Below are 27,186 nucleotides of genomic sequence, written 5' to 3'. Positions count from 1 at the left end.
ACTCAGGTCACCACCGCCGGTCACCGGGTGTAGCAAGACTGGCGGGAAGTAGCATGCAATACAGTCGTCCGGGGGCTCACCAGGCACCACAGCATCCAGTCGGTCCTCCAGGTCCCGGGCGTTAGCCCGCATAGACGATCGCAGGTCGCGCAGGGCATGTAGAACAGCAGCAAGTACAATGGGTTTCTCAGCAGCAGAGTCCTGCACCCAGAGGGCGTCGCCATATTGTCGTCCGCTGTAATGTCCGCCAGAGCCCATCCCGAAGACAAAGCTAACAGTGTTATCAATAGGCTCGGTGACCACGGAGCAACGCTGCGAAGTAATCTCCAGCTGCCCGGATCCTGCTATGAGCAGTTTACGCTATGAGAGTGCCCCATGCAAGTCTCCGAGGACTGCAAGCCAAGGTGCAGGGCGCCCGGTAAAATGGCGTCAGCCGCAGCGCCAAAGGATGGGAAAGTCACCCAGTGCCGATCTCGAGTCGGATGAGGGACACAATGTAGCGCCTGCCGCAGTCTTCAGAGTAAGCGTGGAAGGGTGCAGGGCCGGGCGGCAAACTGTAGCAAGTGTTGCAACAGTAACTCGCCAGCCGCCGGTCCCTCCCGCTGCAGGCGTCCGCTGTTGCCGAGTCCAGGGGCAGCCTCCTGTAAGAACAAAGACCCGGTCCCTCACACGCCACGGTGGGGCAAGACGAGGACGAATCTCCGGGTACACAGCAAGCTGACCGACGGGGAGCACATCATCCGAGTCGGAAGCCCATCCCGATTCCGAAGCGCCAACTTGTAGACAGGATAGACGGCAGGATCCGCTGCGCTTCGGGCAGAAAGCGGGCGGGTCAGCGGAGCCGAGGAGTCAGGCGGCCATCGTGGTTGCAGGCTTGGCTCCTCCTTTCGTCGGCGATTTTGTTGTGGAAGAATGAGGCTAGGGAGTCGCAGAGATCTTGGAAGGAAGTGATGTCGTTGGTGCCGGCGGTGGGGTTGGTAAATTCTTTGACGATGTTGAATAGTTCCTTGCTGTTGTGGGCGTTGTTGTCAAATTGATCCTTGAATGCTGATTTCTTGGTGGATCGGATCAGTTGGTGGTGTTTGCGGGTGGCGTTCTTGAAGGTGGTCAGGTTGTCAGTGGTTGGGTTTTTTCTCCAGGTTTTCTCGAGGGTGCGACAGAACTTCTTGGATTTCTTAAGGTCAACGTTGAACCAGGGGGCTTTTTTGCTGCCTTGCTTGATTTGATGGTTTTTCAAGGGTGCTAATTCGTCGGCGCTGTGGGTGATCCATTGTGTGAGGTTGGTGGCTGCTTGGTTTAAGTCCGATGATTTGTCAGGAGGGTTTTGGCGATGTGAAGAGCTGGTAGGCGGTAATTTTGTTCCAGTTTCTTCGGGGAATTGGTTGTGGGTGGTTGTGGGTCGTGGTCTTTTTGTAGTTGAAGTGAACGCAGCTGTGGTCCGTCCAATGGAGAGCAGTGGTGTGATTGAAGGAGATGTGCTTGCTAGAGGTGAAGATTGGGTCGAGTGTGTGCCTGGCATAGTGGGTGGGGGTGTCAACAAGTTGTTTGAGTCCGAGGTTGGCGAGGTTGTCCAGAAGGGTGGTGGTGTTGCTGTCGTTGTTCTTTTCCAGGTGGAAGTTGAGGTCTCCCAGTAGAATGTAGTCCTCGGAGGGGAGGGTGTGTGGGCTGATGAAGTCAGTAATGTCTTCGCTGAATTGTGTGCGGGGTCCTGGCAGCCTGTAGATGAGGGTGCCTCTGAGTGTGGTCTTGGGGTCGGTGTGGATCTGGAAGTAAAGGTGTTCAGCGGCTGCGAGGTTATCGTCAGAACTGGTTGTGATGCGGATGGTGTTCTTATGGACAATGGCGATGCCTCCTCCTGTTTGGTTGGTGCGGTCCTTTCGGATGATCTTGTAGCTGTACGGGATGGCTATGGCGATGTCGGGAGCTGATGAGGTGTTCATCCAGGTTTCTGTAAGGAAGGCGACGTCCGGCGATGTGGTGTCGAGTAGGTTCCAAAGGTTAATGGCGTGTCTATGGACCGAGCGGGTGTTGAGCAGAATGCATTTTAGGTGGTTAGTGTCGGAGTTCTGTTTGGAGTTTGTGGATTTGGTGTGGATCTTGATGCAGTCCAACTTGCAGGAGTGGCAGGTGAAGGGTCCATGGGTGTGTCCTGGGGCGGCTTGGAAGCAGTCTGGAAGTCGGCCGGGGTTGAGTGCTGAGAGGGTTGCGGCGTCGTACGTTATGCGGGCGGAGGGAATTTTGCGGGGACCAGGGGGTTTGGGGATTTGGGGCTGGGCGCGGTCCAGGCGCGGACGGGCGTAGACGGGCATAACTTCAGCGCGCATAGGGCGCGTCCGCGGCACGTGAACGCTGCGCGCAAGTGCATCTGACATAAGTGGACAGTGGAGGGGGCGGAGCGAGGGGGGAGCAGCTGGGAGGCGGGAGCGGGGTGGAGAGGCTGGCTACAATGCACAACAAGCAAAATGGCAGCGACACCAAAACCGAAACCAGGACGAGATTGGGGCACAAAGACACCGGCACAATCAGGCAATAGTTGTAAATATTAAATTACGCAATGCGAGAGCAGAGGGCACAATAATTCTTCTAGGCAGCAGTGAGCACTAGCAGGCAGCAATTAACAAAGCGCTACGATATGATGCAGTGAGCACTAGCAGGCAGCAATTAACAAAGCGCTACGATATGATGCAACAAAGCGCTACGATACCCAGACACAATTCTTATAGGCAGAGAGGCAGTGTTAGCAGAGCGCTATGAGATCCAGGCAGGGAGCGTGGGGAGCGAGCGCTTCACAGAGAGTCAGACGGTCACAGTGCTAGAGCTTTACTTTTGACCCAGTGATAGGCAGGTTTGGTAGACCCGATGCACTAAGACAATGCTAGAGGTCTACTGAGAGACCTGATGTAGCACAATGCCTTGGTTACCTTTAGGCAGTTGCTTAATTTGTGCATTTGTCTCCTTTGTACATGTCTATGAGGATCAACTATTTTTTATTTTTAAATCAGATGTTATCTTCTCTCATGTAGACTCCTGCACAATGTTAGAAGGTAGAATATCTGATCAATGCTTGGTTCAACTATCTCTAGATCTTGACCAGACCACCCAATTTACAAAAAGATGGCCGATAAACACAACTGGATATAAAAGTCTGAGTGAAGAAAAACCATATTCTGCAGTCTTCTATTACCACATGTTTGAAATACAATGAAAGCTCTTAGTCATTGCACCAGATCCTATGGAAAAGCTCAAACGCCAGTGGCAGGGAAAAAATGACAAGGAACTTAGCTGAATGACAGTGGAAAGCTAAGGACGCACAGGCTGATCTGGAAAGGAAAGTCTGTCAACACTCAGCCCTGTATAAAACTGAACCCTTGTAGCACTGTAAAAAGCCAAATATGAAAGTAATTCCTTATTCTCATCAAGTGCAAAGTACATCTTGTCACGCCTCAAACTATACCAGTAATGTCAAGGTGAGAAAGTGGGTAATTGACAGGTGATGGAACTACATTAGAGAGAAAACAGGTCTGCCATCCAGTCTAATACCGATGGATTTCTGACACATCTGCTATAAACCACCAAAGAATTTGAGTAGCTAATTTCTATGCCCACCTGTTCAGTTCAGTCCTCTGACGCATATGCAGGACCAGGTCCGGAGGACGTGCCTTCTCTTACATTAGACCCTAAAGCAGGAAACGACCGACCACTACCTCCCTACTTGAGTTCTGCAAAAAGCTGAATACATGGGTCTTAAAATAGTTTCCTGACGACCTAGGTGAAGCTAGAATCTCACCTGCTCAGAGCCGGGATTTCCTCCCAAGTGATAGTGGGTTGAAAAATGCACATAATATAACATTTATTTATTTATTTATTTTGGAGATTTATAGAGCGCATGGCTGCCCGGGAGCGTCCCAGCGCTGACAGAATCCACTAAGATCTCCAAGGGAGGGGCCGGAGGAAAAACAAGGGATCAAGGGAACAGCCATGTCTTCAGGGATTTGCGGAATGTTAGGAGATTAGGTTGGGCCCGGAGGTCCGGAGGAAGAGTATTCCACATCTTGGATGCCTGAAATGAGAATTGTCGACCTCCGAAACGTGATTTTTTGATCTTGGGTATTTTGGTCAGGTGGGCATTGGTAGAGCGTAGGGTTCTGGTTGTCGTGTGGGGAGTTACGAGATTTTTCAGAACCGGGGGGGCTTTTCCGTGCAGGATTTTGTGGGTTAGGCACATGGCCTTGAAATGCACCCTTTGTTCCACCGGGAGCCAATGCAGTTCTTTGAGTGCAGGTTTGGCAGAGCAGCGTTTTTTGGTATCAGTGAGAATTCTGGCGGCCGCATTTTGCACCACCTGAAGCTTAGAGATGACTTTCTTTGGGGATCCAAGATATAAGGCATTGCCGTAGTCCAATCTGGACAATATGAGGCCCTGGATGACCAATTTTCTTGACTGGAATGGTAGGAGTGGAAGAATTTTGCGGATGGAGCGGAGCAAGCCAAAGCAAGTTCCTGCAGTTTTTTTGGCCTGGGTGCTGAGAGTAAGTTTGTCATCCAGCCAAATCCCCAAGCTTTTGATATCAGTTTTGGGGATTGGTGGTGGGCCCATACTGGGCGGCCATAGAGACTCCGGGCGAAAAAGGGACTGGTTGCCTAGTACCATTAGCTCCGTTTTTTCCCCATTGAGTTTTAAATGGGAGTTGCTCATCCAGCTGACTATATTCTCCAGGCAGGAATACAGATCGATGGAGGGGGGTTCTGACTGGCTCAGAGAAACGACCAGCTGTGTGTCGTCCGCGTAGGTCAGGAGTTTGATGCCGTAGGGGACGACGATTTGTTCCAGAGGTGCCATATATACGTTGAAGAGTGTCGGGCTCAAAGAGGAGCCCTGGGGCACTCCGCAACGTATCGGGGTTTCCTTAGAGATACAATCTCCATCTGCCACCTGAAAGGAGCGGTTGTGGAGGAAGGATTTTAGCCACTTGAGGGCCGTCCCGAAGATGGTGAGGTTTCCTAGGCGTTGGGCAAGGATGCTATGGTTGACGGTGTCGAATGCTGCGCTGAGGTCCAGGAGGATCACTGCCACTGATCCTCCTGCATCGATGACTTTCCTGGTTTCTTCGACTACCGCCACCATTGCTGTTTCTGTCCCTTGGCCCGGGCGGAAGCCCGTTTGAGAGGTTTTTAGCAGCTCATTGGACTCCAGATAATGTGAAAGCTGGGAGTTTATGTGTTTTTCCGCCAGTTTACTGATACCTGGGAGGAGAGATATAGGTCTGAAGTTGGCCAGGTTATCCGGGTCAAGGTTAGGTTTTTTTATGAGTGCCTTCACCACCGCTTTTTTCCAGCTTGTGGGCACTGTTCCGGATTCGAAAGAGGTATTTAGTAAGTTGGTTATAAGAGGTAGGATACTCGGGGCCACCTGTTTAAGATGTCCATAAATTATCCATACCTCATGATGTGAGTGTCCTTTAGTGGTATGATCTCAGACCTACATGGCTGCATTCTAGAAGACCTTTTTGGTAGATTCCGTATAAACTTTTTCAGGTCTAAAATTGAATGGCAGGCTGTGATTGACCTAACCTGCTAAATATGGCCTAACATTTTGAGGCATCATTATAAGGGTATGAAAAAGGCAAGACAGAAATTCGCTTGGTTTTTTTATCCTTAAAGATTGCCATTAGGCCCTGGACAGGCAGTTTATTATTATTATTTTCTGAGATTCTCTTTGCTGTAGATGCAGACTCCTGGAAAGTGCTATACTGCACATTCCATGGACATTTGCTTGCTTTTCATATTTATGATCTCAAAGCATCCTTAACACATCCCGTAGAAACTCGTTTTTCATCACCCCATATATGGCACTCCTCTACAACCTGTCCATGTTCCCCGAGAGGTTCCCCTTGAACTCAGACTGGAATAGGAGGTGTGTCAAGACACAAAAAATTGCCAAACTGTACATCCTACGAAAATGAAAACCAAATGCATCCCCCACAGATCAATGATTGCTGAAAGAAAGAATGAAGACAACTTCCTCAAAAGTCTTATCTACAGATTTAATGGCCATATTCCAATCTTCGACTTCATTTGGGAACATTCCCTGAAGGAAGATGTTATTCAGAAACCTACATAGTTGAAGTAAAGGTGGTTCAACTTGATTGCTAGTTTTAAATCACGTATTCACAGTTTGATGTTCTTCAAAACATGTTACTCTACAATGTATTTGAGCAGGCATCTGTTTCCTCCGCATTTACCTTCCAGAGTAGCCACAGGAGCTGGGTGGAGCTCTGGTCTCCTTTCCACCCACAATCACACCTTTTAAACTACCCTGCCCAAGACATGCACTATTCTATGTTTAGGACAATCCCCAGCTAAAGGAGTGACCTAACATGCCAATATTGGTGGACTTGAACCTATCTTAATGGAAGCAAGCCATACATCAGAGACCCCTGGCAGGACGCTTGCCCTCTCTGCCCCTCTTGGGCAAGGGTCTGGTCCAACCTCCGCTTACGGAGAACAGCTCATTTTCCATTTCTTTTATAATCCATACTGAAGCAATTTCGAATAGTTGGTCACAGCTCACCCCAAGTACCTAAAGTGCTGCCCACCCTGCTCCACCCCACGATACAATTCCTCGATTCTTTACTTCTGATACTTGAATAATCCCTCATTTTCACAAAGGCTATAATATCCAAGAAATAGGATTATTAAAAAGGTCAATGACGTCTCAGCTTCATTTTGCATTAGGTCAGCAGTACTTGGATCCTCATCGCTGATAGGTTCCCAGAAACAGTTAACTCTGGGTTCGTTTACCATCAAGTCTGCTAGATGAAGGCCTAGCCCTTATTTTAATTTACTAGTCTATGCGATTTCCAGGACTTACACAAAGTGTCTCTGGAGACAGCATTGGGACACATATACTCGTGTTTTTACTAGTTCACTTCTGTAGCAATTTTAACACGAGGAAAGTTTATTTCATTTCTATGTGGAGGATGAACCATTGTATATGGTTCTTTTCATTTTATAAAATCAAAAGAATTAAAAAAAGAAAATCATTCAGCCTCGTAGTTCTCATTGGATAGAGAAAGGGGACACCTGACGGTTACCATTAATTCAAACTAAATAAGAAGTGTATCTGATGATACTACCAACGATTTATACTCTTGAGATATTAATGGCTTCCATACAAATTTAGCATTACTACTCCAATCACGGACACTTAAGTCTCGTTCTGAACTGGAACAAATTAGAATATGGAATGCAAATGGATGTTGGACCTGGTTTTCACTTTGCACCCGTTACAGGATTGGTATGTAGCTGCTCATTCTGTATGCAAAACAATGTGATGGAGATAATACAGTGTACAGAAAAAAACAATCGCCTGAACTATTTTCACATGTATCCCACATTTAAAAAAACAACAGTAGAAATCGGGTGCAAAAGTCACCCAGAGATAGTGACGGTATTTCAGAATGAGTTTTTTGTTTCTGCTGCTACTGTGGCACTAAGAATGAGCCCATAAAAATTTAATTTTTAGAAAACAATAAGATAGGTAATTAAAAATGAGTTAACTTATCATTTCGGCATTCTTCAGACAACACAAGCAATAGAAATATAAGATATGGAAAATGCTACTAACCAGTTTGTATCTGTTCTTGGCATGTAGAGCTGAAATTTGTATACTTGTGCATAGATCGCCATCTGGTTTTGGGCTCGGATGTTTGCACTTTGTTTTTTGTCTTGGAAGAAGTCTTTGTAGTCCTGAGGTAGGTGACTCCTCCTTAGGACCATCGTGCGCATGGGCATCGACTCCATCTCCAGATTGTTTTTGCCATGAAGGGTTATGGTGGAGTTAGTAAGAAATAGAAGGAGATGTCCATGTGTAATGTATCTAAATAAGATAGTACTGGAACAGATAGAGGTATCCGGGGAGGCGTATATGAATCTACAGCTCTACATGTCAAGAACAGATGCATACTGGTAAGTAGCATTTTCTGTTCTAGGCATATGAGCTGTAGATCATACACTTGTGCATAGACTATGCAGCAGTTACCTCCTTAGCGGTGGCTACCTGTATCTTTTGCAGTGGTTTGAAAAAGTGTTCTTAATACAGCCTGGCCCACACTAGCTTGTTGTTGTGCTTGCACATCTACACAATAGTGTTTTGTGAAAGTGTGCAGTGTAGACCAAGTTGCTGCTTTGCAGATGTCATCTAGGGGAATGTTCCCTAAGAATGCCATAGAAGCCCGTAGTTTGCATGTGGAATGAGCTCTAGAGGGTTAATGTGCGTTTGGCTTTAAGATAGCATATTTGGATGCATTTAACAATCTATCGTGCAATCTCCGCTTTTGAAAAGGGTTTCCCCTTATGAGGTGGGGAGAAAGCCACACAGAGTTGTTTAGTTTTTCTAAAGGATTTTGTTCTTTCAATATAGAAAAGTATTGCTCTTTTAACATTGAGCGTGTGAAGAGCCCGTTCTGCCACTGAGTCTGGTTGAGGGAAAAAAATTAGGAGTCCAACAGAAGGTTAAGACGGAAGGCAGAAACGACTTTAGGTAAAAAAATTGGGTTAGGCCTAAGAACCACTTTGTTATGATGGATTTGCAAAAATGGTTCTTAAATGGTTAATACCTGGAGTTCACTAACTCTTCTATGAGATGTGATAGCGACTAGGAAGGCTACTTTCCAAGTGAGGAACTGTAGTTCACATTTGTGCAAAGGTTCAAATGGGGGACCCATGAGTCTGGTAAGAACAATATTTAAATTCCATACTGGAGAGGGTGGAGCACTGGGTGGAAATATTATACAAATCGTTTCCACTTTGCGGCGTAACATGCTCTGGTGGTAGGATGTCTAGCCTCTATAATGATGTTCATGCAGTCTGGCGTGAGGTCGAGGTAGCCAAACTCTAAGACTTCAGGTGCAGGATCGCAAGGTTGAGTTGAATGGGATCTGGATGACTTATCTCTCCATGGTTCTGCGTGAGAAGCTGGGGTGAGAGGCGTAGCTTTTGATGAGGAACTACTGATAGTTCCAAGAGGGTTGTGAACCATGGTTGTAGGGCCAATGTTGGAGCAACCAGGATTATTGTGAGGGAATGCTGTTTGAGCTTCCGAACCACTTAGGGAATTAGTGGGAGAGGCAGTAAAGCATAAGCAAATTTGCCTGACCAGTTCATCCATAGCGCATTGCCTTTGAACAATGGGTGTGGATACCTAGACGCGAAGCTTGAGCATTTTGCTTTTGGTGTGTGGCGAATAGATCTATTTCTGGGTGGCCCCACATGTGAAAGAATGGAAGAAGAACTTGAGGATGAAGTTCCTATTCATGGATCTGCTGTGTTTGGCAGCTGCAAAAAACACAGTTGATGGACAGAATGCAGAACAATGTCATACATTCACCCCAGTACAGAGATCCGGGCCTAAATCCATCGTTTTTTTGCACTCCACACCACCCCAGTTCAGACATGGCCATATGCAAATCAGTCTGACCCTGTGCCTCATGGGAACAGTCAAGCCCGAACTGCCAAGCCATGCCTTCCCTGGACCGGAAACAAGCTACCGAGGACCGGTTTCTGGCATTTCAGCCATCTTCAGCCCGGCTTGCTTGAATCCAGTGGTGTGGAGAGCATTGGACTAACGTCTGAGCATACCCATCCCACTCGGGGTGACAATTGCAAAAACCACAGTTGATGGACAGAATGCAGAACAATGTCATACATTCACCCCAGTACAGAGATCTGGGCCTAAATCCATCGTTTTTTTGCACTCCAGACCACCCAAGTTCAGGCATATAGCCATGTCTGAACTGGGGTGGCAGAGTGGGCTAAAGAACGGTGATGTATTAAACCCAGATCTTTTGACTGGGTGTGAGTGTTTGATTGATTCAGATGCTCCATCCATCACCACCCCCTTTTGTACCGCTTTTGGCCGCCATAAGTGTGGCAGGGTATGCTCAGACGTGAGTCCCTTGCTCACTTTGCCACTGGATTCAAACAAGCCGGGCTAAAGACGGCTGGAATGCCAGAAACCGGTCCTCGGAAGCTTGTTTCCGGTCCAGGGAAGACATGGCTTGGCAGTTCGGGCAGGACTGTTCCCATGAGGCACAGGGTCAGACTGATTTGCATATAGCCATGTCTGAACTGGGGTGGCAGAGTGGGCTAAAGAACGATGATGGATTAAACCCATATCTTTTGACTGGGTGTGAGTGTTTGATTGATTCAGATGCTCCGTTCATCACCACCACCTTTTGTACCGCTTTTGGCCGCCATAAGTGTGGCACGGTATGCTCAGACGTGAGTCCCTTGCTCACTTTGCCACTGGATTCAAGCAAGCCGGGCTGAAGACGGCTGGAATGCCAGAAACCTATCCTCGGAAGCTTGTTTCCGGTCCAGGGAAGACATGGCTTGGCAGTTCGGGCTGGACTATTCCCATGAGGCACAGGGTCAGACTGATTTGCATATAGCAATGTCTGAACTGGGGTGGCAGAGTGGGCTAAAGAACGGGGATGGATTAAAACCAGATCTTTTGACTGGGTGTGAGTGTTTGATTGATTCAGATGCTCCGTCCATCACCACCACCTTTTGTACCGCTTTTGACCGCCATAAGTGTGGCAGTATGCTCAGACGTGAGTCCCTTGCTCACTTTGCCACTGGATTCAAGCAAGCCGGGCTGAAGACGGCTGGAATGCCAGAAACAGGTCCTCGGAAGCTTGTTTCCGGTCCAGGGAAGACATGGCTTGGCAGTTCGGGCTGGACTGTTCCCATGAGGCACAGGGTCAGACTGATTTGCATATAGCCATGTCTGAACTGGGGTGGCAGAGTGGGCTAAAGAACGGGGATGGATTAAACCCAGATCTTTTGACTGGGTGTGAGTGTTTGATTGATTCAGATGCTCCGTCCATCACCACCCCCTTTTGTACCGCTTTTGGCCGCCATAAGTGTGGCAGGCTATGCTCAGACGTGTGTCCCTTGCTCACTTTGCCACTGGATTCAAGCAAGCCGGGCTGAAGACGGCTGGAATGCCAGAAACCGGTCCTCGGAAGCTTGTTTCCGGTCCAGGGAAGACATGGCTTGGCAGTTCGGGCTGGACTGTTCCCATGAGGCATAGGGTCAGACTGATTTGCATATAGCCATGTCTGAACTGGGGTGGCAGAGTGGGCTAAAGAACGGTGATGGATTAAACCCAGATCTTTTGACTGGGTGTGAGTGTTTGATTGATTCAGATGCTCCGTCCATCACCACCCCCTTTTGTACCGTGTTTGACAGCTGAGCAGATCTTCAATCTGATTATGTACCCCTGGGAGGTGTTCTGCAAGGAGATATATGTTTTGCCGAATGGCCCAGCTCGATATGCTTTGAGCTAGGTGTGAAAGCTGTAGAGTGTGTGTGTGTCCCTGTTTCTGTATGTAGTACATTGCTGTCATGTTGTCTGTACGGACCAGGACAGCTTTGTCTACTAGATGGAGCTGAAAAGATTTTAATGCCAGAAAAATTGCCAGTAATTCCAGGTAATGTATGTGGTGTTGTTTTTGCCGAGGGGGTTCATATGCCCTGAATGGTATGGTATTGAAGATGAGTTCCCCAGTCGGTGAGCGATGCATCTGCTGTTAGCACTATCTGTGGAATGGGGTCGAGGAACGGCCGCCCTTTGGAAAGGTTCTGTATGTTCCACCACTGCAGAGAGCAATGTGTGAGGCTGTCCACCAACACCAGATCTGTTAGCTGACCTTGAGTGTGGTTCCACTGACGTGCCAAACACTCCTGTAAGGTACGCATTTGAGAATGCAAGAGGCCATCATCCTAATCAACTGCATTAACACTCGAGCTGGTAATGAGTGTTGAGGCTGAAAATTGGATATTGGAGCTTGCATAGTGCTTATCCTGGAAGTGTTTGTGTATGCTAAAGCTTTTGAAGTGTTTATCGTAGCTCCTAGGTATTGTTGTGTGCTGGACGGCTGGAGGTGGGATTTGGTGAGATTCAACGTGAATCCTAAGTTGTGAAGCAGCTGGATTGTTTTGTGTGTGTGTTGCACACAGCTACTGTGTGACTTGGCTTTTATGAGCCAGTCATCCAGATAAGGGAACATGTGAAAGTGTTGTCTTCGTAAGTGAGCCGCCACTACTGCGAGGCACTTGGTGAAGACTCTGGGTGCTGTAGTCACCACAAACAGAAGGACTTTGAATTGGTAGTGTTGACCGTCCACCATGAACCTAAGATATTTCCTGTGAGCGGGGTGAATGGGAATATGAAAGTAGGTGTCCTTTAGATCTAGAGTGGAGAGAAAGTTGCCTTGTTGAAGCAGTGATAGCACATGTTGGAGAGTGACCATGTGGAAGTGGTCTGACTGAAGGTAGAGGTTTAATGGTCTGAGGTCCAGTATGGGCCTGAGAGAACAGTTAGATTAGAAAGTAGAGGGAGTAAACCCCTGTGCCTTGATGAGGTAAGGGGACTGGTTCTATTGTACGTTTTTGTATTAGAGAGAGAACCTCTTGTTTCAAAAGAGGCAGATGTTCTGGGGACATTGGGCGTAGTCTGGGAGGGATATTTGGGGGGAGGGATATTTGGCGGAGTGGAGGCGAGTTCCAGGCAATAACCACACTGGATAATTTGTCTTACCCACTTGTCTGTTGTGATAGAATTCCAGACAGGTAGGAACTGTTAGAGGCGATCCCTACAGGAGTGGGATGAACGGGGTGAAGTGTAGGGAAGTCACTGCTTGGTGGTAGAGGAGTTGCAGGTATGGTTATCGAAACCTCTTCCCTTACCATTGTTGCCTCTATACCCTCCATGAAAGTATCATCTGGAGGATTTAGATTGATTGGGGCTTTTATAGGAAGAAGAGGGATGCTCCGAGCCAACAGTTTTAGAGCCAGCCCTGTAAAAGGAGCAACAAAATGAACCTCTTGGGGACGGTAGTTTCACGGCCCCCATGTACTTGGCAGTGTCTGTATCCTTTTTCATCTTCTCTAAAGATGTATCGACTGTGGGCACAAAAAGATGCTTATGGTCAAAAATCTGATTAAGAATAGCAGACTGCACTACCTGCTTGAATCTGGAGCCAAGCGTGCCTGCGCAGTAAAACGCTGGTTTTAATAGCACGAGATGCTGTATCAGCTGCATCAAGAGCATATTTGATAGATGTATTTGTTATTCATTTTCCCTCCTGTATAAGGTCATTAGCTTTGTCTTTATATTGGCCAGGAAGATGTGGCATGAGCTTTTCAAGCTCATCATAGTGAGCTCTGTCATATCTGGCCAACAAAGCTTGGGCATTGGCAATCCGCCAATGATATGCAGCCTGTGACGCGATCTGTTTTCCAGATGAGCCTATGAGTTTGGATTCCTTATCAGGAGGAGGGGTGTCACCTGTGATTTTCGAATTTGCCCTCTTGCATGCATTTGACACCACAAGAGAATCTAAAGGGACCTGACCGTTAATGTACGCTGGAAGCTGCCTTATATTTTTTGTCTACCCTGGTGTTGAGAATCCTGGCTCTGACGGGGTCCTTAAAAACTTCTGGTGCATGCATTTTAACAATGGCAGTGTGTGCGTGGACTTTTGAATGGGTGCAAATGTTTCCAATAAAAAGTCTTCCTCTAAAGGATCAGAGTGTAATTGTACCCCGTAGTATTGAGCAGCTCTAATATTTAGTTGCGCAAACCCAATATTGTCATCTGGTGGTGATGGCCTAGAGGGAGAAGTCCGGGTCATTGTGTGGGTCGGGATCTGTGTTGTAATCATCCCAATGATCTGTAGTGTGTGGAATGATATGTGCGTCATTATCCCTATCTGGATCTCCATCCCCACCCTCATCAGTATAATCATCTTCATCATCCTGTGGTTGAGGTGAAAATGTATGGTGTGGAGAGTGTGCAGGAGAAATTAGCAGATTTGGATCAGCTGGAGAAGGAGAGAGAGGTGGAGAAGTATTAGTGCCTATCTCCTTCTGCTTCATGGGTATTTCAGAGACTTCTGAAGTGTCCATTTTTCTCTTTTTAGGAGGCTTGGCGACCACTTTGCCAGTTTCTGGGTCAATGTAGAGAGTTTTTTGCTTTGGATCCGAAAAATCTGATAGAGGCTGTTGTGTGGGTACAATGTCCTTTGTCGGTGCAGAAGACTTAGGGTCAGAATGTTGTCTAGACTGTGTCTCTGAAGCTTTCTGTGGGGTATTGGACTCCTTAGCTTTTGGTATAGGAGTTTGTAGCTCCAAGACTTTTTTCAGCTCCAAAGATATTTTCGGCTCCGAATGCTTGTCCTTTGTTTGTTTCGATGCCGGGGGCTTCGGCGTCGAGGCTGTTTTCGGTGCCGACGAAGAAGGGTGTGGAACCTCTTTGATTTTGGACTTTGGTCTTGAAGGTGATTTTTCGGCACCGGAATGGGGTTTGCTCGATCCCGAGCCAGAAGGCTTTTCTTTTAATTTCATAGCCGGGCCCGAGGGCGGGGCGTAGGAAAAGTGTTGCTGGTGTCGATCTGAGCCCGAAGGCGAAGGTGTTACCGGAGCCTTAGGTTTGGTTTTGGTTGGGAGAGGGGTCTCGGTACTCACGGACCGCTGAGCCGGGGTGACTCATCTTTGACGTCAGAGTCATCGGCTTCGGAGACGGAGATGTCTCCTTCATCAGCTTGTTGGTCCGGCTGGAGATTGGGATCTGCTCCGAAGATGTCCAGAATCAAGCTGCTTCTGCGAGACATTTCATGACGTCGAGCTCGACTGTCACGGATGGTTGTCTTCGACCTGAAAGATGCACAGGCCTCGCAGTTCTTGTCTTCGCGCCCCGCGAAGAGGCAGAGGTTACAAACCTCGTGTAAGTCCGTGTGTGGGAACTTAGCACCACACCCGGGGCATTTTTTGAAAGGAGTCCTTTTCATTGACTGCTGGAGTGGTCAGCGGGGATAGACCCAACGGCCCGCGTCGAAGTTCGAGGTAGAGGATTTTATATTGCCCGAAGATACGGGTCAAAAAGGGAACGCGATCGAGACAATACCGTAGAGTGGTGAGGGCTTGCACATCTAAGGGGGTTCGAAAACGACACCGACCCGGAGCGCAGCAAGTCACATCCAAACCCTATGAGGAAAAAAACAATCTGGAGATGGAATTGATGCCCATGCGCACTATTGCCCAAAGGAGGAGTCACCTACCTTGTGACTACAAAGACTTCTTCCAAGATCAAAACAAAGTGAAAACATCCGAGCTTAGGCACTTAGCACACCTAAAACATGGGGAGCCACTAAATTCCAGATTACACACCACATACACATACGCTAAAATACACAAATCAAGTATCAGGAAGCACAAAAGATACTGGAACTCGTACAAACGAAGCCTGCAGGTAATACCATTTGTTTTGAAAGATTACAAAACAAAAGTTAAACTCCAAAAAGTAAACATAAATAAATAAATAAATCTAAATAAATCAGGGCTGTGGATTCTGGATATCATGGTGAGGTTGAATCCTTAAAAATAGAATCTCAAAAAAGAAAAATTTAAATAAATCTCCAAGAGAAAATCATTAAAGATCAATGGAGTCACAGGGGGTATTGTGCAGCTCCACGTTGGACCCATCCTGCCCGGATGACACATCCGGGACCCTACATATGAGCCACCCCTCCAAGTGCTGATGTCAGTTTCTTTCCTCACAGTCGGATGCAGTCATAGAAATCAAAAGGCAGCAGTGTACAGACTTCTAAATTTGTATCTTATTAAAAAAAAACTGTACAAGACATTCCACAGAGCATGTAGAAGAGTGGGTCTGTGAATAATCTGTGGATAGATTCTCTACCATAAAGGGCATTACTGAAGTTAAGCAACGTTCTTCTGCTAGAGACTTCCTACAGCAGATTCCTCACCTTGTAAATCGATACCAAAGCTGTACTTTCCTTTGTGATGGGTCTGTGGAATGACTCAGACCAGGAACTCCTGCAGGACAGATCAGGCAAAAAGCCCATCCCGCCAGACCCGTCTAGTAGGATAATAGGGTTTAGTGAACAGGTGGAAGAATGCAATGTAGCAGCCTGGCATATGTCCAGAACTGGCATATTGTACGCCAGCACAGTAGTAGTGGCCTTTGCTCTGGTAGAATGAGCACGTAAACCTTCCTTGGGTGCTTCTTGGCTAGCCCACAGCAGACCTTAATACATAACGCAATCCATCGGGAGATGGTTCTCTTTTGCACTGCTTTACCCTTTTTCTCTCCCATGAAACTGACAAAATGTTGGTCATCCGGTCAGTAATCTCTGGTCACTCAACATAGGAGTTGTGCATCCTCTTTAGGTCAAGCCAGAGAAGCCATTTTTCCTCTTTGGAGGGGTGAGGCGGTGCAGAGACATCTAACAAGATGATCAATTACCCTATGTGCAAGGTTGTGATTACCTGGGGCAAAGAACTTTGCTTTCATCTGGAGGGCTAGTTTCTCCTGGAAGAACAAAGTTTATCATGGTACGACAGACAACGCCCTGAGTTCACTGACTCGCCGGGCTGTTATGGTGATGAACAATGCAGTCTTGACAAATATCCGGTTAAGGGGAAAAAGTGCATTGGTTCAAAGCGTATTTAAGCACAGGTAGGAAAGAACCAAATTACGGTCCCATTGCAGCATCACAAAAGGTGTTGCAGGAACATATGGATCAGTCCCTTAAAAAAACACATCACAATAGGTGACTTGAACAGGGATAGCTGATCCAGTAAGCTTAAGAAGGCTGAAAGATAACCTTTAACTGTTACAACAGAAAGACCTTACTGGGCCAAAAACAACCACACCTGAAGAACATCTTAGAACTGTGAGTTCATAGGAGGAATATAACCGGAAGTTAAAGTTACTTGAGATAAATATAACTGATGAATTTCAGTGGTTGTGTTAGTTTAAAATGGTATGTTTTAACTTACATTCTGACCCAACTGTAATGTCCCTTTAACCTGTGTGTGATATATATATATATATATATCCGATAACCACTCTCTACGTGCTATAAAACCACGCCAAAGAAAACGAGAGAGACGGACTCTTGGACCTCACAGCAGCCGCTGTAGTTTATTTATTTTTTCATTCTTTTAGGTACATTGCTGTGCCCACCACCAAACGCGTTTCGGCGATCCCAGTCGCCTTGCTCGCTGGTCAATTTTGGCTCATTCCCCCTCAATAATTTAAACTTAATTTCACCAATCCCTGGCAGCCTGAGCATACCAATTAATAAACATAGTAAACAGACTACTGCACATATAAGTACTAGGAGTTGATGATGTAGAAGACAGACTCCCTTATATGCAAATCGACATAAAGGAAATCACAAATTATGTTGTCATTATTGTAGAAACACATCTTGTAAAATATGTATATACATAAAAATATGAATACATATTTTGACATTCAAAATATTCCGTTCTTCATTCAACTCCAACATATAAAAATATCATTGGCAATGACAATGACATTTTTTTTAAAAAGATTGCTCGCTGTTTTTAAGCTGTAAAAGGTAGGTTGCCGTATTTATGTGCAAAAAACAAATGATCGTGTCTTAATAAAGTGCAAGTGTGAGTAAAAATTCCCAGCCGGGAATTTTCAAAAAATACAATTCATAGTGTAGTTTAAAAACCACACTATTACCCTGGGGAACAGGGGTACTTGGGCAGAAGAATAAGGGTATTAGACATATTAATACCTGTACAAATACATAGATGTTCACAAGTAATCCACCAACAAATCAATTTTTATCAACTGCACAATTCCTATAGCCACCAATAATTTAAATCATTTTGAATACTTCCTCCTGTATAGTCAAACAAATGTATTTTCTTCATAATCACCAAATAGAGAATGTCACCAGCCATCCTGGACTTACATCAATGCTGGTAATAATCCCATACATATTCACCTAAATTTGAACCACACTGACTGAGCTGCATTTTAAGATCAATACACGCAATTACACCTCAGCTGTAGCTAAAAGAATAAATATTATGAAGATTAAAATCAATCAATTTTCAAATTCATATATCTACACCTTTCAACTCAATCAGATATGCCAATATTTCATAAATAGTGGTACAGATCTTCACAAATATTGAGACCATGTGGACTTTTCGTATCCAGCTCTACAATGTATTTGGTCTCCAACCGGCGCAGCTGTTTTTCACGATCACCACCCCTCTTACTCTTGGGAAACTGTCAATAACATAATAATGCAACACATTCAAGTTATTACCATGTTCAGTTTTTACATGCCTGGCCACTGGGTATGTGGGGTCAGAATTGACCGTGGCCCGCAAGTGTTGCAATATTCTCGTTGTGCTGGTAATTTTGTGCTGCCAACGTATTTGAGCCCACAACTGCATTGAAGCACATATACGGAAAACTCTTGCACGTATAGTGTCCCCTGATTTTCATAGGGATATCTGAAAATGCCGTTGTGTATGACGAGGTGTTAGTGCCAAATTTACAGGCTCGGCAGGAGCTGCACTTAAAAAACCCATTTCTAGGGGAGGGCCAGCTGCCCTTAGCATACATCTCTGGACTCGTCTTTACCAGATCTGACCTCATTGAGTAGGCTTTACGAAATGTAAAATTGGGTTTATGAGGATACACTGTGTTTAAAAACATTATCAGTCATAACTATGGGCCATTCCTTATTTAAAATCTTTTTGATGACCTGAGATTGCCTACTACATGTAGAAATGAACCTGCATGTTTTCCCCGTACTATCTCTCTGGCCAGGAGTGCTTTGGAGTTGTTCCACTCCTTGAACTTCAATTTGTTTCTTTTGAAGGAGGGTGCCTCTCTCAATTCGATTGGCTTTGGCTAAGGCAATATTGAGATTTTCTCTTTGTAACCCCTCTCCAACAGTCTTTTCTTAGTTCTTTCCTGAGCTTCTGTGCGTGCCTTTTCTGTACTGCACGCCCTATTCACCCTAAGAAACTCGCCATAGGGTAGACTGGCTATAGTGTGATGGGGGTGAAAGCTACTCGCATGGTGCAGAGTATTGCCTGCCGTAGGTTTCTGGAAGAGGCTTGTTTCTATTTTACCTTCCTTTATGCTTACCAGAATGCCCAAAAAACTAATGGAGGATGAATCGATGTGGTGTGTGAAATTTAAGTTTAAGAAATTGATGTTAATAGTGTCCACAAAATTCATGGCTTAACTTACTGTCCCCTTCCACACGATAAAAATATCGTCAATATACCTCCATAGTTGTACTATATGTTTATCACACAGGTCACCATGTTCCCCCCTGAGGACATGCTCCTCCCACTAGCCCACATGTAAACATGCGTAGCTGGGGGAGAAGCATGCCCCCATAGCCACACCCTGTATTGGTCTGTACACTTTGCCATCAAATAAAAAACGGTTATTATTAAGACATACGTGAATCATTTTCAACAGCATTTTGTTATGGTTATAGCATTCAATACTACGCTTTTTAAGAAAATGTTCTACTGCCTTTAAACCGTCAGTATGTTTTATGCAGGTGTACAGTGATGTGATATCAAGGGTAACTAACAGGTAGTCCTTCTCCAACTGAATTTCATTTAATTTTGCAAGAAAGTCACGTGAGTACTGAATGTATGTGGGCAATTTCATAACAATATATATATATATATATATATATATATATATATATATATATATATATATATATATATTACCTACTGCCGATAGCCAGTAGGTATACATAGTTAGGACCTAGTTACCATATGAAATTCTGAACATTCTATTGGGAATAACTTTGGCGCCGATTGAGGGATCTGCCTGTAATTTTCCTTAAATTTGCCTCACTGCGCTCCGCTCCTTCCCTGAAAGTTTCGGGGGGATTCATCCAGCGGGGGCTGAGAAAAAAGGGGGGTCCCAAAACGTGTTTTCCCCATGTTAATTTCCATAGGGACCTTTAGACACGGCTACATCCCGAACGGCTGAATGGAATTACACCAAACTTGGCAAAATGGTAGGGCCTGGTATGCAGATGTGCCTTTGCTATGTTTGGTGAAAATCCCTCCAGTAGTTCTTGAGAAAATTGAATTTGAAATTTTTCAAATGGCATTTTCTATGGGACCTTCAGACACGCCTACAGCCCGAACGGCTGAAAGGAATTACACCAAACTTGGCAAAATGGTAGGGACAGGTATGCAGTAATGCCTTTTCTATATTTGGTGAAAATCCCTACAGTAATTGTTGAGAAAATTGAATTTGAGCAAATTATAGATCTATATGCGCTCACCGTACGCACACCGTACGCGTACGGTACGCGTACCCTTACGTGCGCGAGTGAGTTTCTGATTGGCTGGCAGTCGACTGTCAACATTCCAAACTGTCCAAACCAGGAAGTGTTGGCCACCATCTTGTTTTTCAGGAGAACTGAGGCACAAGAGAGCCCAAAACAAGAGTGGAAAACACGAAAAGGGGGCAGGGTAGAGACCCCCCAACCCTCTAGCCCTTCTCAGGGGGTCCCAAAAGGACCCCCAAGGGCAAAAAAAAAAAAAAAAAGTTTTAAAATCGCGGGGTATGCGCACCGTACGCTTATCGTGCGCGTACCCCGCGATTTAAAAAAAAAAATGTGTACTTGGTGGTCCTTCTGGGACCCCCTGAGAAGGGCTAGGGGTCAGGGGGTCTCAACCCTGCCCCCTTTTCGCGTTTTTCACTCTTGTTTTGTGCTCTATTGTGCCTCACTTCTCCTGAGAAACAAGATGGCTGCTCAGGTGGTCCCAGAAGGATAATAACATATATAAAGGTTATCCGCTAACAGAATTAGCATTTACAAAACCTTTGAAATTTATTGAAAAAAACATAGGTTTCATGCCTGATATAGTTAGGAATTAGCATTTAAAAAACCTTGCAAATTCACTGAAAAAAACATAGGTTTCAAGCCTTATATAGTTAGGAATTAGCATTTAAAAAACCTTGCAAATTCACTTAAAAAACCATAGGTTTCAGGCCTTATATAGTTAGGAATTAGCATTTAAAAAACCATTGAAATTGCTCCTATATAGTTAGTTGTACTAACTATATTTCGCGCACCCGCAATCCACTGCTGATGATGTCACATATTACATGATTCATGACATGGTCAGTGACATCCCTGATGACATCACTGATGACATCTCAAATGACATCACTGATGACATCACTGATGACATCTCATTTGACATCACTGATCATATCACTGATTATATCAATCATGTGATAATACAATGCACCTCCTCACACTCTAATATAATCTTTGATACACCCACTGTTAAATACAGACTACCATTCTTGAAACCATTGACACACCAATACCAGTTACTACATACGCACTCACTGATTCCTAGGTCTACACACACATTCACTCATTCACCCATAGAATCACTCATACATACAGTCACTCATCAATACAAAACTATCATATGCACTCATACACCTATACAGACACTCACACACTGCCACTCATCCATGGAGTTACTCACACACTTAGTCAGTCATGCAAAGAATCAATCACACTTCCATTTCCTCAACTATACAGTTATACACACAACACCTTACTTATTCAAACATATACTAACACATACTTACTCAATTATACCATCACTGATACAAGAACACAATGATCCATACAGCCACTCGCACATTCACTGGCTCTCATGTATACTCATTTATATATGCCAACTCTCACATGCACGGTGTTTTACATATGTACTTACTTGAACATGTAGCACTGAGATATCCATTCACTCACCAACACACCCATGCACACAGTCAACCGCCCATATAGCTGTTTTAACATGCACTCTTGAACTCATACACTTGGTGAATCAACTGCTCACACATCTATGCACAGAGTCACACACCTCCTAGCCATCCACACACACACTCAGTCTCCCATTCAAATACTTGGGCAACCAATAAATAACCCATATAGCCACTCATATAGCTACTGATCAACACATGCAGCAGCTTACACAACAACAGACATACTGATGCACACATTCAGACAGTTTAGTCACTAACCCATGCATTTAGTAAAACACATTTAATCACTCACTCATTCAGTCAGTCATGCACCTAGTAAATCTTTCATCCAGACACTTATACATCCACTCATTCTTCAATATGTAAAACATATTTAAACTTTACAGAAACACACAGTCACTGGATGATGTCATCAGTGATGTCATCAGTGATGTCAAATGAGATGTCATCAGTGATGTCATCAGTGATGTCATTTGAGATGTCATCAGTGATGTCATCAGTGATGTCACTGACCATGTCATGAATGATGTCATATGTGACATCATCAGCAGTGGATTGCGGGTGCGCGAAATATAGTTAGTACAACGAACTATATAGGAGCAATTTCAATGGTTTTTTAAATGCTAATTCCCAACTATATAATGCCTGAAACCTATTGTTTTTTAAGTGAATTTGCAAGGTTTTTTAAAATGCGAATTCCTAACTATATAAGGCCTGAAACCTATGGTTTGTAAGTGAATATATATATCCTGTACTACCTGAGTAAGGAGGAAGCTGAAACACTGAAGTGGAAATATATATTGTGTTGTGTGGCAAGTCCATCTGTTTGAGTCACTTCTTTCTAGAATATATAAATATATATTTATATTTTCCAAGACTTGTGGGAAAAGAAAAGCAAGCTTTGTATGCTATTCAGAGCTTGTACTCAATCACGTTTTAGCACATTTTAAGCCAGTCCATTTAGCTTCAAAGAAAACAAAAATCCAACTCACCTTTCCCTTTATCTGAGCATAGACTATGGACCTCTGACCCCGGAATATAGAAGTAGGAACCTGGCTTAATAAGGTAGATTCCAGTCCAGAGGGAAGGGTCCAATTCAGAGACACATTTTTCACCACTGGCTGCAGGGAACACTTGAGTGTCCTCAGAACCTGATTTAAAAAGAGAAAAGGGTTAGATATTAGAGGGCATGACAGAGATTGTAGGGAAAAGGCTCATCTTCATCAGTAAAGAAAGGAGCACTACGACGAGAATGAGCTGACAAGAGGGAAATACTTAAAGAAAGCAAGAAAAAATGGTGCCGAAATGAACAACATGGTGCCATCTACTGCCGTACCAGCATTAAACAAGTGATTGAGAAGCAATCCCTGCAAATGCAAAAGTGCAGAGAGCATATTGCAATGTAAAGAAACGGTTGTTTAGTGACCCATAAACTGCAACAGTGTGGGCCAAATCTTCATCTCCAAGAGCAAATTCCATTAAGACCATCAGAGTCAAGCACCCATAGCTTCTATAAAAACTCATAAGAGTTGCTAGCAGGTCCGCCTGCTTCAGCGTGTCTATAGAGAGATGACAGCATAGCCCTTTTATACAGCACCAGAAAGTATTAAAGTTGCTAAACATACTTAGGGGTCAAATTTGTTTACAGCCTGTCTTTTAGGCCACAGACTAAGTCAGTGGTTGGCACTTGCTTTAGTGTGCTGTATTCCCTGGAAAAGTTCTTACACTACTTGTTGGGGAAGCGTCAGGTGGTCGAAAAAGCAACAGCTCGTTTTCTTTTGAAATTGACAATTAGAATGCATGTCCCCTCATCTGCGCGTTCTTCACTGGCTTTCTATTATGAAAAGAATCCTGTTCAAAGCACGCATGCTCGTTCATGGAGCACAGTATCAGACCGGTGCGGTCTACCTCAGAACAAGGTTGAGTTTCCTTTTTCCATCAAGAAACTTGAGGTATGACAAACTACTAGCAGAGACTCCTATAATTGGGCGTGCTAGGGCAGCAGGTAGATTACTGGTCCATCTTGGACCTACAGCTTGGAATAAGCTCCCTCTTGAACTCCTCGTTTTAAGCAACGCTGCAGTCTTTAAAAATTGGCAGAAACCCTGACTTTTTGTGCAGGATTAAAACGACTGGACCTATTTTCACTTTTGGCCTGTGCTTAGTGCCAGGACACTCCTAGGAGTAGTCAAGTCAAGTCAAGTCAAGGAAAGCTTTATTCGACTGTTAAAAAAGCAATCATAAAAGCATACATATTAAAAAGTAATCATACTTCAATTGATTTTACAGTGTCATTAAGTTAAAAAGTGGGAAAAATGGAATATAAAAACATACATAAGGGGCGTGGCCAAGATGGCGGCGGAAAAGGACGTATTGTGCAGTCCCTTCGGCGGCAAATTTATTTTAGCGTTGTATATACCCCTGCAGGGAGTTCTATCACTGCCCAGAGGAGGTCTCCGGTGCCCCGGGGCTGCTCCGAACGTCAGAGCGGTGTGATTGCACGGAGGACGGTGCTGCAGCTGAGACGGGCCAAGGTGCGGCCTGTGCGGGTCGCGAGACCTGGGAGTCGCGTTCCCAGCAGCCGGACTCCGCTGCGCTTCCAGTGGGAAACAGAGAGGCAGTGGAGGTCGGAGCCAGAGCCAACACGGCCCGGACAGATAAGCGTCTGAGTAGGACACAGCTGCGGGAGAGGTCGGGCGGAGCCCTACGAGGATCCGCAGTGCTCTTCCAGCCAGACAGCCCTGGGGGTAAGAACACTCCCAGAGTGCACGGCGACGGTCTGCGGCCTCCGGTCGCGCTGCCCTGGGCCTGCCGGGCCCTTAGTGGGCGTGAAGTGGAGTGAGGAGCCCGTGAGGGCCTACGCATCGGCCCGCTGCACGGCAGGCGGCTTGGCAGCCTGCGGTGTACCTGCGCTGGGGACAAGCAGCCCCCCCCGGGGCAGGACAGAGAATCCCGGGCACCCATTGCCTCAGTGACGCGGGTGGTGCCTAGCGTCGGCGGGCCTAGGAAACGCCCAGGGTGGTGCTGAGGCTCAGCGCCCGCCGCAATGCACAAGGTCTGGCACCCAGAGAGCTGTTGGAGCCGACGCAGACACCGGCGCCCCGAGGACGACGGGGCAGTGAGGAGTGTGGAGCCAAGCGGTAGCTGGACACGGCGCAGTGCAGGTGTGACCTGTCGATGCAGCTGGTGAGGAAACCATCAGGAAGTGCTGGTGGCATTGGGGGCCCATCTGTCGACGTTCGCCTCCCCCGTCTTCATCGTTCCCAGTATTGGGCCAGCTAAGGAGGCCCCATTGACCCACGTCTGGTGTACGGTGGTCTACCGCCTGTGACGAGAGGCCTGCTGACTGCTGAGACATTTCCTGTGTGTGGTTCGGCGGGTTTGGCAGGGCAGAGGCGCGAGCAGTGAGGCCTGAGCACTGGACTCCGCACCTGTGTTGCCGCAAGTGGGTGGCACTATGGCGGCGTCCAGGCCGAAAAAGGACAAACCGCCGAAGGAAAGCGCCCTGAAAGGTTCGCCACAACGGACTTCGCCAGCAGCCGGCAAGTCCCAGCGGCCCGACGACAGCGAGGCCCATGCCACTAAAGCCTTCATGATAGAACTGTTCGCCGCAATAAAAAAGACATCCAGGAACTGCGTTCCCAGCTAGCATCGGACTTGAAAGAGGTGCGTTGTGATGTGGATGCAGTGGGGGAGAGGGTGGCGACGCTGGAGGAGCATGATTTAGGGACTGTGGAGGATGTGCACCGGCTCCAACAGGATGTTCTACGCCTTACTGAACAAAACCTGGATCTGCAAGCGCACACAGAGGATTAAAGAGAACAGATCTCGCAGCAACAATATAAGGATACGAGCGGTCCCGTGGAAGGGTGAGGGTGCGGACCTGCGGGAATACGTTGAGGCTCTCTTCCGGCACGTCTTGAACGAAGAAGATCTGCATGAGATCCAAATGGACAGAGTACACAGGGTCGGTCTGCCGAGGGGATCCAAAGCTCCTCCCCCAGATATTTTGGTATGCGTCCACGATTTTCAGCTTAAAGAAAGGATTTTGAGAAAGGCGCATGAGCACACCCCCCTCGAATACCGAGAACATCGGCCTGTGTTGAACCAAGATCTGGCGGCCTCCACCCTGGCCAAGCGGAGAGACTTCCGGCCTGTCACAAACTTTCTGAGGGAGCAAGGGGTTCCGTACTCATGGGGACACCCATTCAGGCTTATTTTTGAATAGGACGTCAAGCTGATCCAGGTTCGGTTGCTGGAGGTGGCCCGGGAAATCTTGGGGTTGGACCGGCCCACTACCCCGACTAACACCGCAACCTCCCCTATCCGGCAACGGCGCCACTCCTCTGAGTGACAGAAGGTTGGCAAGCAGACGAAATTGACAAAGCCCGATCTGTCAATTAGCCTGAGAGAGAGAGGAGCCGCAGTAGCTACGGTGGCGAAGGTAACGGAGGCCCCAGCGGGCACATGAACTCCAGGTCTTTTGCTTGACCCCTGCAGGCCAATAGCTGGTGCCGGAGGAGACTGTCTGCGAGATCCAGATGGGTAATGTTCCATCGTCCTCATCATGGGGGATGTCCTGCATCAGGACTAGGGTAAAAGGGGAGTTTGGGCCATGTCCCCCTGCTCTTTGGGCCTGTACGATGGACTATTGTTCCCCCTTTCTGCTTGTTTTGATTGGGGGGCGGTCACACTGTTGGGGTTTGTGGTATTAAGGGGTTTTTCTTTGTTGGGAGGGGACGGGGAGGGTCATGTGTTGCCAGCATGCTGTTGATTGTGCTTCCACCAGTGAGTAGCGCAGGGGGAGACTCTCGGGTGGTGTATGTCGTGCTTGTCCTGCAGTGCTGTTGAGGGGTTGGTCTCTGGCGGTGCTGGGCTCCAAGGAGGGGGGACCCCACGACTCTAGGCAGCGAGTTGCGGGACTGCCATTTGAGGTAGGTCCCGAACAGGCCCAGGGGGGCGGGACCTTAAAAGGCACGTTTAAGGCTTTTAGTCCTGTGACAAGACAATTGGGAAAGACTGGAAAATTGCTAGCCTGAATGTACGGGGCCTCAATTGCCCGGTTAAACGTGAAGCCATTTTATCAATGCTGGAGGGTGCTGACAGTGATGTATGTTTGTTGCAAGAAACGCACCTTCTCTCCAAGGATACTAAGAGGATGAGAGATAGGCATTTTCCAACACAGGTGTGGTCCTCTTGCACTACGAAGAAACAGGGGGTGGCTATACTACTCTGTGCCAAGGCGCACTGTAAGATCCTGCCCCACGTAGTTGATATTAAGGGGCGCTTCTTGGCGGTCAGGATTCAGTGGGGGGCTACGGTACTTACAGTGGGCTCCATATATGCCCCTAATGTCCACCAGGAACCCTTATTGACATCAGCGCTTGCAAAGGTTTCGGCTTCCCCGGATCCCTGTGTGTTAGTGGGGGGGGATTTGAATTTGGTCATGGACTCGAAGTTGGATAGGTCAGAGGCGCGCTCGCATC

The 27,186-nt window shown here is 46.4% G+C and overlaps 1 protein-coding gene across 2 annotated transcripts in view; it reads right to left on the bottom strand.

Moving 5' to 3' along the window:
• The window catches only part of LOC147697852 (von Willebrand factor A domain-containing protein 5A-like), a 522,842-nt gene that overhangs the window by 176,523 nt on the left and 319,133 nt on the right, over positions 1–27,186 (bottom strand). For both annotated transcript variants that reach the window (XM_086934525.1, XM_086934526.1), the window contains exon 12: positions 22,693–22,851. In XM_086934525.1, the coding sequence (XP_086790651.1) occupies positions 22,693–22,851 (159 nt within the window). The remainder of the gene's footprint in view (positions 1–22,692; positions 22,852–27,186) is intronic.

Source organism: Lissotriton vulgaris, chromosome 8 (assembly GCF_964263255.1).
Source record: "Lissotriton vulgaris chromosome 8, aLisVul1.2, whole genome shotgun sequence".
Lineage (NCBI taxonomy): Eukaryota > Metazoa > Chordata > Amphibia > Caudata > Salamandridae > Lissotriton > Lissotriton vulgaris.
Note: the sequence above shows the minus strand (reverse complement) of the source record. Positions and strands in the feature narration are given on the sequence as shown.